We start from the raw sequence: 13,566 nt of genomic DNA, 5'->3' as shown, positions 1-13,566 counted from the left end.
CTCTCGAAATAGGCTTTTGACTGAGGTGGAGGTGGACGTGGTGGTCGGAGAATGAGGCGGCGAATTTACAGAGGTGGTTTTGGAGGTCGACGGAGGAAGGGAAAGAGAGCTGGATTTCGTTTTGGGTTTGGGAAGGGATTTGAGGTTAGGCAATAATTGGGAAGACGACATTCAATTCGGAGGAGAAGAGTAGAACTGTAGAAGACTTCATCGAAAAGGAAAAAAAAAAATTGAAAGGAAAAGAAGGAGATAATGAGGCTATTTCATTATTATCCTTATTATTATTATTGTTAAATCCAAACACTTGAATTTGTGTTGGTTGATCTCAATTAGGCCAAACTAGGTTTGGTTTAGGTTTCGGGTCTGTGTTTCTGTTTACGTAGGTGTTTGGGTTTAAATTTGGGGTTTAAGGTACAAGTATTAAAAAATATTTCTCTAAAATTTCCATTTATAAAAATATTAAACAACATTTCAATTCTAAAAATTTCACCGTCCAATATAGTTATGATAATTAATAAGGACTATTGAAAAAAAAAATCTATCTCATTTCGGATTCGTTAAGCCCCCCATTGAACCGATCAACATGACTTCAACATCATTTTTTATACGAAACGCGGTCAACCTGCATCTTGCGAGACCCTATTTTTTCCTCTTTTTGAACCTAAAACTCGTATGTATGTGATTTAGGAACTCATGAAAATATTTTGTTAAATTAACTATCCGGTGGTTAAGCTCCCCTTAAGGAAGCATAAGTGTTAATAAGGTTGACCGCCTCGATCAGGGTCTAAACATTATCGAAAATATGTGATTTTTCAACCCTAGCCGTATTTATATATTCCGGTCATATCCTATTTCACATAACTTTCGAAGAGTTTGCTTCCTTTGTATAGTTGGTTCACAATAATGTGCATTTGCATATAACTTACTAAACAAGTTATACCGCTTTAGTAAGCACGTGGCGATCCGAGGTCATAAACATGTGAAAATAAAAATTTCACCGTCCGATGTAGACATGGTGATTAAATAGATCTACTGAAAAAAATCCACCATGTTTCGGATTCGTTAGACCCCCCATCGAACCGATCAACCTAAATCCAACATCATTTTTTACACGAAACGCGGTTGACTGACATCATGCGAAATCCTTTTTTTTTTTTTTCGAATCTAAAAACTCGTATACATGAGATTTAGAAACCCATGAAAAAAAATTGTTAAATTGACCCTTCAGTGGTTAGGCTCCTCTTAGGAGCGCCTAAGCGTATTTAGAGTTGACTGTTTTTATCAGGAAGCAAACTTTACCGAAAGTTTGTGATTTTTTAACCTTATCTGTATTTCATTATTTCGGTCACATCCTATATCATAAGATTTTTGAAAAAATTTTCTTCAGTACATTGTGTGGAAAAACTTGTATATCGTGTGAGACCCCAACTATACAGAAGAAGCAAAATTTCAAAAAATCTTGTGAAATAGGATGTGACCGGAATAGCGAAATACACATAGGGATAAAAAATCACAAACTTTTAGTAATGTTTGTTTTCCGATAAAAGCAGTCAACTGTAAATACGCTTAGACTCTCCTAAGAGGAGCCTAACCACTGAAGCGTCAATTTAACATTTTTTTTCCATGAGTTCCTAAATCTCATGTATACGAGTTTTAGGTTCGAAAATGAAAAAAAATAGGGTTTCGCACGATGTCAGTCAACCGCGTTTCCTGTAAAAAATGATGTTGGATTTAGGTTAATCGGTTCGATGAGGGGTCTAACGAATCCGAAACAGGGTGGATTTTTTTCAGTAGACCTATTTAATCACCATATCTACATCTGACGGTGAAATTTTTATTTTCACATATTTATGACCTCGGATCGCCACATGCCTACTAAAACGGTATAACTTGTTTAGTAGGTTATATGACTTGTACATCATTGTGAATCAACTGTACTAAAGAGACAAAATTTTCAAAAATCTTATGAAATAGGATATGACCGGAATAGTGAAATACATATAGGGTTAAAAAATCATAAACTTTCGGTAACATTTGCTTCTCGATAAAAGTAGTCAACTCTAAATACGCTTAGGCGCTCCTAAGGGGAGCCTAACCACCGGAGGGCCAATTTAACAATTTTTTTTTCATGCGTTCCTAAATCTCATGTATACGAGTTTTAGGTTCGAAAAGGAAAAAAATAGGGTTTTGCATGATGCCAGTCAACCGCTTTTCGTGTAAAAAATAATGTTGAATTTAGGTTGACCGGTTTGATAGGGGGGTCTAACGAATCCGAAACAGGGTGGATTTTTTTCAGTAGACCTATTTAATCACCATATCTACATCTGACGGTGAAATTTTTATTTTCATATATTTATGACCTCGGATCGCCACGTGCATACTTAAACGGTATAACTTGTTTAGTAGGTTATATGACTTGTATATCATTGTGAATCAACTACACTAAAGAGACAAAATTTTCAAAAATCTTATGAAATACATATAGGGTTAAAAAATCACAAACTTTCGGTAACATTTGCTTCCCGATAAAAGCAGTGAACTCTAAATACGCTTAGGCGCTTAACCAGCGGAGAGCCAATTTAACAATTTTTTTTCATGAGTTCCTAAATCTCATGTATACGAGTTTTAGGTTCGAAAACGAAAAAAAATAGGATTTCGCACGATGCAGTCAACAGTTTTTCGTGTAAAAAATGATGTTGAATTTATGTTGACCGGTTCGATGGGTGGTCTAACGAATCCGAAACATGGTGGATTTTTTTCAGTAGACCTATTTAATCACCATGTTTACATCGGACGGTGAAATTTTTATTTTCACATATTTATGACTTCGTATCGCCACATATTTATGATTTTTCAACCCTAACCGTATTTCACTATTCCAGTCATATTATATTTGACAAGATTTTTGAAAATTTTACTTTCTCAATATAGTTGGTTCATAAAGACGTACATTTACATATAACCTACTGAATAAGTCACCACATTAGTATGTGATATGTCTCGAACCTTACTCACATTCTTCTGCATTTACTTCATTCTACTTGAATGAAGTTGTAACTTTGCTCGAATTCTACTTTATTGCGACGTCCCGAAGAAATTTACCGAGCGTTCGTTGAGTTACTGAAGGTTAGTACCGCGTCCGGTTAATTTCTAAATTAACTCCTGAGCCTATTTTCGAGTTTTTCTCGAAATATCATATTCCTCTTTTAAGGACCCGGTGTCGAAGTACGTGGTGAGACGAGTACACCGTTGTCTTCGGATTAATTTTCGGAAAATCGAGCTATTTTTACGATATTGAAGTTTCGGGAATTAATAGAATTTTTTGAAATTAGGAAATAACATTTTAAAATCTAGGCCGTTGATTGTTTTCCTTCTTTTAATCTTGGCCATACATTTCCCTATAAAAGGGAAGAGACTGTTGACCTCGGTCAAAAGCCGATTTCGGGCGTTGACTCGTCTGTCTCTCTCCTCCTCCTCTCTCTCCACTGCATCCATCTTCTCCGCCGCCCTTCGTCCGATTCCTGCCACCCCAGACGGCAAGACCACCACCAAACTCTTTCTCTTCTTCTACTCTACAAAACCCAGTCCATATATCAGACATGCAACCCAATTCAATAGAGATCGAATTCAAGGATGCTTCACTGTGTTCTTCAATTTCCAGCGAGCTCCGACAACGACTGTAACAACGGTGGGTAGGGTTTTTCTCCTCTTCTCTTCTTGTTCAATTCTATGTCTTTGTTTCCTTGAATGGTGCCCGAATCCTTAATATCTCTTTTCTGGTTTTTTTTCACAGTGAGTTTCCGGCGAGGCTTTCCAGCGCCTCCCTCTCCTTCCCAGCGTCGCCTCTTTCTCATGGAGACAAAAATGAACACGGAGGGAGGCTAGAAGGGTTGTTATCGTTGTGTTGGAGATAGGAAGGAAGAAGTCAGACCAAAAATTTCAGAATTGCACAAACAGCGCGTGCCACCCACTCCCCGTTAAATTTCCAGGTGCGCCGCGCACCCGGGAGCGCTGAATAGGCTCTCATGTTTGAACTTAGTACTGGAGTTCCAGGAGTGTAATGTCAAAAGCAATCCTTGCGGATGACTGTATGTTGGGCTCTAATATGTGCGTCTTATTTTTTCAGTAGCAACTTTGACAGTTCATCTAATAATGGAAAAGAAATTCAAAGTCATACGAACTCGAGCTTGTCCACGCTGAAATCCTCCATTGTAGTAATTGGTTTTGAATAAGAACTTAACAAGTGAGAATAGATCAATGGATCTTAGTAAATAAATAGGATGAGGTTTACAGGAACCCTTTAGGAAATTCAGAATTTAACTCCGGAAGGTAAATAGTTTCACAATGAGACTAAAACCAAACAATGTAAAATAAATTATGGAAGGAAATTTGGTAGGAATTCATATAATGCGTTTTGAAACAAAACAGCAGTACGTAGGACAGGCAAAGATATATAGGACTATGCGTATGCATTGGCGGAGCCAATTAGGACCACTGGGATAATAATATTAGATTTTGTTAATTAAGCTTCAGTTTGCCCTCATAATTTTAGATTAAGCATATAATGATAGTATGGCATACTATACACATACACAAATACATTGAAACTAAAAATATGTCTTCTGTTTTCAATTATTTTCTTCTGTTTTCTTCTATTTTACCATCATATTCTTTCAGCTTCAAAGCTTTCCTATACTTCCTCAGAGGCTTTTTCCTCAATTCTAGATCATGGATTCCAACGTTCATATTTCCGCTGTATCACAATCCTTTAGCGCAAAAAGCACCAAAGGACATGAGAAATTATAAGAGGTATAACCTTCGAAAAGAGGTTCAATCTTCCTCGTCACAGTTGCCGTCCAAAGGGAAGACGGCTACAATCTAGCTAGTGTGAGCAGCCTAGGAACATCTGTTCAAAGACTTGCTTCTGAAGCAGGAAACGCATAACCAATTGTCCACCAGTGAAGAAATTTTATCGTTTCAAACAATCATTCAGAGCACCAAGGATGGATAGGCTGAGAAACTGTACAAATGCACTCCTCCGAAACAGGGTTTTGAAAACTCTCTTTCCGAGTACAAAACCACAATCACACTCAGAAACTCAGCTTTGCAGAACTCTAGGAGTCTAGGGTATCTATCGAGGACATAACCATTGGAAAAACTCTTCAACGCTTCTAATGGCCAAGGAATCCCTAATTCTTTGTATTTCTATTGTTGTAATGGGACTCGATGAGTTGGTAAGTTCACTGGCAAATATCATCAGATCCACTCCGAATTCAAGACACCTTCAAACTATCTTGTCAAGCTCCGTTGTTGGCAGTTTCATTGTTTCTGATAGCGGGTGATTCATTAGATTCTAAAACATCCTCAGGTTGATGAATTCATCACAAGAGAAACCTGTTTTGTAATTTCTAGAGAGATCAAATAACGTCAACGGCTAACTGTGGCTAATCACAAATACGGTTGGCAGAAACAAGCATCTGATGACTTTGTTGATGATCATAAATTTTGATTCCAGGCAATTCTCGAGTAGCACTCGCGAGCACCCAAAAAATGGTATACAGATACAGAGAACAAAATGTAAGTGTTGCACCAACACTATGTATTTTACCTCTCACAACCTCTATCCTACGCCTTCCATAAGGTCATAAACTAACAAGCTCGGGAAATCTTCAAACCGTCAAAGTAAAGCACAGAAAGATTCCCCAGATTTAGATTTCAATCAAACTAGCAGAGTTAAACTCATCACGGCCTTAGATTGTGCATCAGAAACACCCTTGTCAAGGCCTGTTTCACTACGGGCAATGGCATCATTGCAGATTGGCACATATTGGACCTCGTTGGTTAGATTCCAATTTTCTGCAGTTTTCGTACACCTCTATGAACTAAGGACCCAGATCAGCCATTTCAACTAGATCTGAAATAATAATGACAAAATAGATTTTTAATTAATCACTCTAAAACCAAGAAAAAAAAACAACATTCAGAAGATATTCCAGCATCCCATAACAACATTGTGTCAACTACATAGAAAACAAGAGCATAAACAGATCTGTATTGCCCTTCCATTTTACAATGCATAAACAGTGGACAACCCAATATGTACAACAGAATGATGAGTTCTTTGACAAAATGCAGCTGTTGTTATGTAAAAGGAATGCAGTTATAATATTAAATATTAATCAATAATGAGCATAGGAGCCTAGAAGACCCAGTCATTATGTTGGCAAAGATGGACTAGCAACTGAATTCCACAATCAAATAGACTCACACCTCAAAATCCTAAATCCTAAATCGACAGACTTCACATATGGCAGGATTGAAAGAGTTGCACAACATCATTTGATCAAGAAAACTGCACTGAATCTTAGGGAGCCTATAGATTGAAAAATAAAGGTCCGATAAGTTTCCAAGAAATGAGATGATACATGTTCCCGCAAATATGAACGTCAATTCACGGGTAAGTACCTGTACAGAACATCCATATTTCGCTCTGAAACAAGAGATAACTAGTTGCAATGACACTGAGTAGCTGCTTCGGGGTAGAAATGGCAATGTTGGAATAATAAGATAGACTTCTCACGTGCAACAATAATGCATCGTCTATTCTTTGTCCACACCTTCTGAAAACTATAAAACTTACCCCTTACACCACCTAACATTAACATCAGGGTCCCAAGAACACACAGGGTATCAACCTGAATGAATGGTACTCTCCATGTCCAAAGTTATACACCCTGAAAGTTGATAAATTAAATGTCTACAGTCAGAAAGAAGAGGCTAAGATTTAGATAAAGGAACCTGTTATTTAATAAATACAAAACAAGACAGAACAGAATGATTTAGGACAACTATTGCAAAATGGAAGGGCCATCTCTGAACAGAAAGGAGAAGAATCCAACTCCCCACCATCACAGGTACAAGGACACTGTCGATGTCTTCTGCACTTACCTAGGTAATACTCTGTGAACTACAGCAACTTTAAACATCACCTATCATAATATCCAAATGTGGAATCTCTTCACCATCAGTCTCACATCTTGATTTAAAGCTTAACCACAAATTCCCAAAGAAAGAGCCCCTGAGATGCTAAAATCAAAAGCCTGAAAACAATACCTATGCAGAGTGAGGCTACTGATTCAACTAATACATGATCATTACACAAAAACATCTAACCAGCTGTCAGAATCTAGTACTGTTCAAGCCTTTCCAAGAGGACATAAATTATTGATTGATAGAGAGATCCATGCTGGGTCTGGTTTAGGGTCCAATTACAAACATCATAACCTTATGACAGACGGTAAGCAGGGTCTGGCTTATGGTCCAGCTAACAAACCCTAATGTGAGAAGCTGATGTTTATGTTTCATCCTGCAAGAGTATTCTCTCTCTCTCTGTTTTTTTCTGTCAGACTTTACAAGAGCATTCTCTGAAACTTAGTTTCATAATGCGGAATGCAAAATGTGTTTGAAGTGCTAAATAGCTTTGGGGTTGAGGTTTAAAGGGGGTAAGGACTGAGGTTCAAAGAGTGAGCTGATTCTCTACGAGAACAAATGTCAAAGAAAAATTAATAATATATTCACAGACGTGATTATACTGTCAAGAAATAAAATCCTCACAACCATTCAAACCCATTGAAAAAGAAAATTAATAAACTTCCACGTTTCCAACAAAGGAGTACAAGCAGTAAATCATGAGACGCATACACATCAGAATTTCAGCTAGCAAACAAAGTAATAAAGAACTGAATTAAGCTATGAATTACCTATGAATCAATATCCAAGGTAGCTAGGATCTCCAGTAAACTCAGCAATCTGCTCAAGCTTCACATTGAGCAAGACATGGGTATCAGCATCCTTAACAACACCAGTTTCCCTATCAGAATCCTTCTCAACCAGACTGCCGAAAACCCCCTTATGCTTCCCAGTCAATACAAGAACCGGTCCTCCACGCCTTGGGAGTGCAGTCTCAAGAAAATCTTCCGACACCCCTTGAATAAACTCCCTACTCCCATCCATAGATATATCACAAGTATTCGGTCCAACCACATCCACTACCTCCCCTTTCTTCAAATACAATTTCCCACCTTTCAAGTCCTTGCTTATCACCCTAACCCGAATATGCCTAGCAAGCCACGTTGAATAACTCCTCTGATCTTCTCTCCTCGGCTTGTCACTCCTCCCCACCTTCACTTCCTGCTCCCTCAATCTCCTCCACTTCTCTTCCTCTCTCGAACCAACCTCCACAACATCATCCACATTCACTCTAACTTCCGCTTCCTCATCCTCTTTCGCCCTCTTCGCAAGCTTCAAAACCAGCTTTCCATTCCCCAGTCTCTCCACAACCCTCCCTCTAGACCCCACATAATCCCTACCCGAAACTATCCTCACCTCCTTGGCAACCTCCTCTCTCTCTTTCTTCTTCTCTCTCTCTTTCGAATTCTTATGAAACCCTAACCCGTGCCGGTCCGTGCTCTTAGTATACTCCACAACCTTGACATCCTCCTTAGCATTCCTCCCGATTCCTCTCCCGGGGTACCACCCGTACCCGGAGAGCAGCGCCGCACCGAATCCCTCCACCGGCATCCCCTCGTACTCCTCCATCCCCTTATGATCCGACAACCGCTCCAAATCGCTCTTGAATTTCTCAAGCAGCGTCTCCTCCACGCCGCCGGATCTCAGCCGCTCGCCGCCACTACCGTTACCGGAGTTCTCTGATTCCGACGTCTTCCGGACATTGAGGCCGTACGAGATATTGGAGTCCGGCTCGATGGAGAGCGACTCGGGCTCGAATTTGAGCCCCTGGCCGCCGGGCTCGGTGATCGGAAGCTCGAGGTTCTTCATCTTCTTGTGCGGCCGCCATTCGTTTTCGATCGGAGCGATGACCGGGGCTTTGGGGCCGTCGTTAAGGGGTTTGGAGGCGTCGAATTCTTTGACGAATTGCTTGGAAACGTCGCCGTTTTGGCGGGCGGTGGCGGCGTCGAAGGTATTGGAGGGGTTGATAGGGTTTGGCTTCGAAGAGGATTTCGATTTCGGGGGCAGATTGAAGGAGAGTTTCATGGTTTCGAATTATTTTGACAACTCTTTCTTGACTTCGGCTTCTAATATAGTTTGCCGTGACGACCTTGGGTGGGTTCTTTGGCCCAATGTAAAAAATTCTTCTTTTTTTTAGAATGGGTAAATCTTTAAGAGCATATGCACTCATTCAACTCCATCAAACTAGGCCTCATCATTTGGCCCTTCGGCCCTAATCCGACCTAAAACCCGCCCTACCCTATAGGGCTGAAGCCTTACCCGGCCCTCCGTTAGGGCGGGTCGGCCCTAGCCCTTTTCAATTAGGTTAGGGCAAGGGTCAAGCAAATGAAACCCGGCCCTACCCTATTGAACCATTTAGGGCCAAGCCCGGCCTTAAAAGCCCGTCCTTTAGGCCCTAATAATTACTTATTTTCTATTGTTTTTAATATGTTTCTTATTTTTTTATACAATACAACTAATCTTGTAATTTTTATTTCTTTAATTTGTATTTTTCTTTGTTAAATAACGATTGATTTTTAGTGATTTAAAGAGATAGTTAATGAAATATATGAATATAACTACTTGGATTAATAATTCTAGATATCTTAAGTTAAATATAATGTATATATATGACTAAAAATAGGGTATTATATCACATATATCCCTTGAGGTAATATTTGAGGAAAAAAATTAAAACTCATGAATTTATTTCGTTAAACAAAATAACGTCATATTCAGCCATTTTGGCTCTATTTAGCCATATTCAAAGGGTCGGCCCTACCCGGCCCTATTAGCCCTAGCAAAATGGGCTTTAAGGGCGGGTAATGGCTTGCATATTTGAGCCCCGGCCCGGCCCTACCCGACCCTACCCTAAGCCCTAAAATTTAGGGTAGGGCCGGCCCTAGCCCGGCCCATGATGAGGCCTACATCAAACCATCAAACCATCAATTACTATTCACTGTAAGTTGCTTTTCTGGGCCTGTTTTTATGCAGCGATGCAGCTCCATCAATTTAACAATCAATATTCATCGATTTAATATTTTATTTTTTGGATTTCATATATTATAATTAATCAATCACAATACGACACGTGGCATTGTCAGATGTTGTGATCACCCAAATAATGTTATAGGATTTCCGATCAATCAATTGTGGAGTTTTATTTGGTATTGTAATATTTGGTAAGCTAAATTTTATTTGGTATTGAAATTTTAATTGGTATTGTAATTTTTATTTGGTATTGAAATTGAGGAACATAAAAATAAAAAGAGAAAATTAGATAAAAACCCAAAATACTAGACCTCTTTTAATATAAACCCATACATATTTTTCTTTTATTTTACACCCGCTCCACATAAACAAACATACCATATAGAGCAAATGTCTATAATTAATAGTTTTCTTCATTTTTTTTGTTTCTCTAATTTACCCTTCAGACAGTAGAAAACTAAATTCGGTATATTTCTGAATTTTAGCATCAATTTGAAACTCAAATACTAGCTAAAATTTAGTTGGATTTAACTTTGTCATAATCAATTACATTCTTTAATTTCTTACCTTGTTATTACTAACTTGAGTGCATATATATATGCTATATACAAAAGTATGTCATTTGTAATAGGATGATACTTTTCATTCCTAAACTCACATTTGATGTCTCTCTACATAGTCGAAAAATGTCTAATTGTAAGGTACACGTTCTTATTCTTTGATTAATTTTCTTTCCTTTAGGTATATTATTATATCATTTCTCATCTTAATCGAGAGAACATTTTACTCTCTACTACTTATGTTTCTATTGTACCTATTAAGTAGGGCATGATATGATAATATACCTAAAAAGAAGAAACCCAAAATTGGGTTTAGGGTATAGGGTTGGGTTTAGGGTATAGAGTTAGGGTATAGGTTCAGGGTATAGGGTTTATGGTATAGGGTTTAGGGTATAGGGTATAGAGTATAGGGTATAGGGTATAGGGTTCAGGGTATAGGGTATAGAGTATAGGGTATATGGTTTAGGGTTTAAGGTTTAGGGTATAGGGTTCAGGGTTTAGAGTTTAGATTAGATGTTTTATTCATATTATATTTTACCTTATGTATAGATTAGAGGATGAATTCCTTTAATCTAGATTTTTTCATAAAAATAAAGAAAACTGCATTATTCTTGCAAATTGATTGAAAAATGTTAGTGTTAGAAGAAAAACTCATAATCAAGGTATTTAAGACAGCATCAATTAAGCTTATTTATTATATTTTATATGTTATAGTTGAATGATGGCAATTGTGTAAAATTTAGAAAAAATAGAACATAATATTTATCATAATTGATACATTTTAGATGTCTATCAGATATGAATATTAAGTGGGTTTTATTTAAAAACCACTCTTCAAAATTAGGTGTATATGAAAATTCCCCAAATAAAAATAAAAGCTGTTGCCAGATTTAAAAATAAAATAAAATTAAAAAAAACTGTTGGCAGGAGCCCACGTGCGTGGATCCCGCCAGTTGATGGCCATCACACCGGCATGCAAATGTTGCTTGCCTCTCTGATTTTCTGATGGTGTGGAGTGAGTCCCACCCATGCATTTGGAACTAATTTTTCCCTGCTGTATTATTTCTTGGCATCAATCTAGCAAATATCATGTTTTTTGGTGTGATGGAGTTGAACCGCTGCATATGCTCTAAGATTTCTCTGAGATTGAAAAACTACTTGCATATTCATTCTTCTTGTTCACTTTCGTACATAGTACTACACTACTACATACAATTGAAGTAAATTATCACAATTCGAAAGAGATGTGTGCTAGGATTCTATAAGCCTCTTCGTTATAGGAAATGTACTAATATGATTGAGAATCATCATGAACAAGTCACATAAACCGATAGAAATTTTGTCCTCCCTTGAGACTATGGCTTTCTATTTTAGTTACATGTATTGATAAGAAGCCCCGCAAATGCTAGAGGCAACCGCAAAATGTATATTACTGCTTTTTGCTCTACCTTAAGTTGGATGTTTTCTTTGTTTCGTTTTTCCTATAATGTTAAATGTGATCTATAATTATTTAAATAATAATTTCCTTGAGCCCTAATTTGTTTTTTTTTTGTTCTTTGTTGTAATCTGTTACATACACTCCACCTTTTTTTTTTTTTTGTTACAGAGAGTCTCATGGGAAAGACAAAGGAACCATTTTCCTTTCTGCGTACCAAACAAGGCTTAAGAGTTTGCATACACGCAACATTCCGCATACCAACGAGGCTTAAGAGCTTATATACACGCAATATAAATTTGGCCACTCACTCAAGAAACATTAGATTGATTTCCTCTCGTTTCCCGGTCAGATAGAGACTAGGGCAATATCATCCTATTGGTTATAATAACCAAGCATTCTCAAGAAAAGATCACTTACAGTTTAAATTTTTAAAGAGTTTAAACCCTTGGTTATAATAACCAAGCCTTCTTGAGAAAAGATCACTTACAAATTAAAGAGTTTAAACCGTAGTAGCAGACCATATAAGATAGAAAATGAATTAAACAAAATCCCCAAATTCACCATATTATATTTACTTATAAAAGAATCTCTTGCCAAATTGGAAACCAAACAATAGAATACAAATACTATTGGCATTGAGTTTGTTGTGTGCTTTGCATTTACTAAGAATCTTTAACTCGAATTGACCATTGAAGATGGTAATCAAGGATCAAAATACTTTCAATCCACATAAATAACTATTTGTGGAGGTTGATCCAACCGGGCGATTTGGGAGATATGATGTTCTTCTTGGTATGATGCAAGAATTCTTCATAACCCTCAAATAGACTATACTCTCACACAAATTCTGTTTAATTTCTTCCAATATTTTATATGAGATTGAATTGATACAACGAGTGAATTCAAGCAATACAAACAAACAAGAAAAATAGTTTGAGTTGCAAGATGAAAATTAATAATAAAAACTAGGGATACCACATACATGATTGATCCATCTTTTAAAATAGAACTAATCATGAATATTGTTCGTTTCCGTGTTAACTCTGTGTTCACATATAACCACCTGATGCATGCCTCATAATTTTCACCAAATTTATATGGGGACAACATATATAAATAACACCGTGCCAACAATATTGAAGGGGTGATCAAGTTTTTCAACAAGGATGATCTAAGGGAACACATAAAAGGGGAAAATGGAAAAAATATGAACCAAATCTTCTTAATCTTAGATGGATGAATATGATCATTGACAACGGCATGAATTGATACCATTGTTGTGGTCGGAATAGGATATATGCCGTTGTTACTGACCAATATAGTAAGACTATAATCCCCTCTGTTATAGGAAAACAGTCATTATATCAACCGATTTGTTATCAATATCAAACTACAACTAGGCGGAAACCATATCCACTTGGGATATAACATGATGAATGTATAAAAGAAAAGCCCCAAACCCACTATATTGCATTTCCTATAAAAAGCATCTATAGGCAACAGGAGAGAAAATCGAATACCAGTTCTTTTGAAACCAAAGATACTGACTTTGGTGCTTGCCTCACGTTT

General features: G+C 37.4%; 1 protein-coding gene across 1 annotated transcript; it reads right to left on the bottom strand.

Moving 5' to 3' along the window:
* Nucleotides 1-5,558: 5,558 nt before the first annotated feature.
* On the bottom strand, nt 5,559-9,054 carry LOC101292784 (protein MOS2-like). Its single transcript, XM_004295755.1, has 3 exons — nt 7,761-9,054; nt 6,466-7,100; nt 5,559-5,914 (listed from the first exon to the last, which is right to left on the bottom strand). The coding sequence occupies exon 1, from the start codon at nt 9,052-9,054 to the stop codon at nt 7,768-7,770; it is 1,287 nt and encodes a 428-aa protein (XP_004295803.1). The 3' UTR covers nt 5,559-5,914; nt 6,466-7,100; nt 7,761-7,767.
* Between the last annotated feature and the right edge of the window lie 4,512 nt (nt 9,055-13,566).

Source organism: Fragaria vesca, linkage group LG3 (assembly GCF_000184155.1).
Source record: "Fragaria vesca subsp. vesca linkage group LG3, FraVesHawaii_1.0, whole genome shotgun sequence".
Taxonomy (NCBI): domain Eukaryota; kingdom Viridiplantae; phylum Streptophyta; class Magnoliopsida; order Rosales; family Rosaceae; genus Fragaria; species Fragaria vesca.
The sequence above is the reverse complement of the archived record's forward strand: the minus strand, read 5'-3'. Positions and strand labels throughout refer to the sequence as shown.

What these genes read in the sequence shown, in the direction of transcription:
- LOC101292784 (XM_004295755.1), bottom strand. Translation starts at nt 9,054, where the DNA reads ATGAAACTCTCCTTCAATCTGCCCCCGAAATCGAAATCCTCTTCGAAG.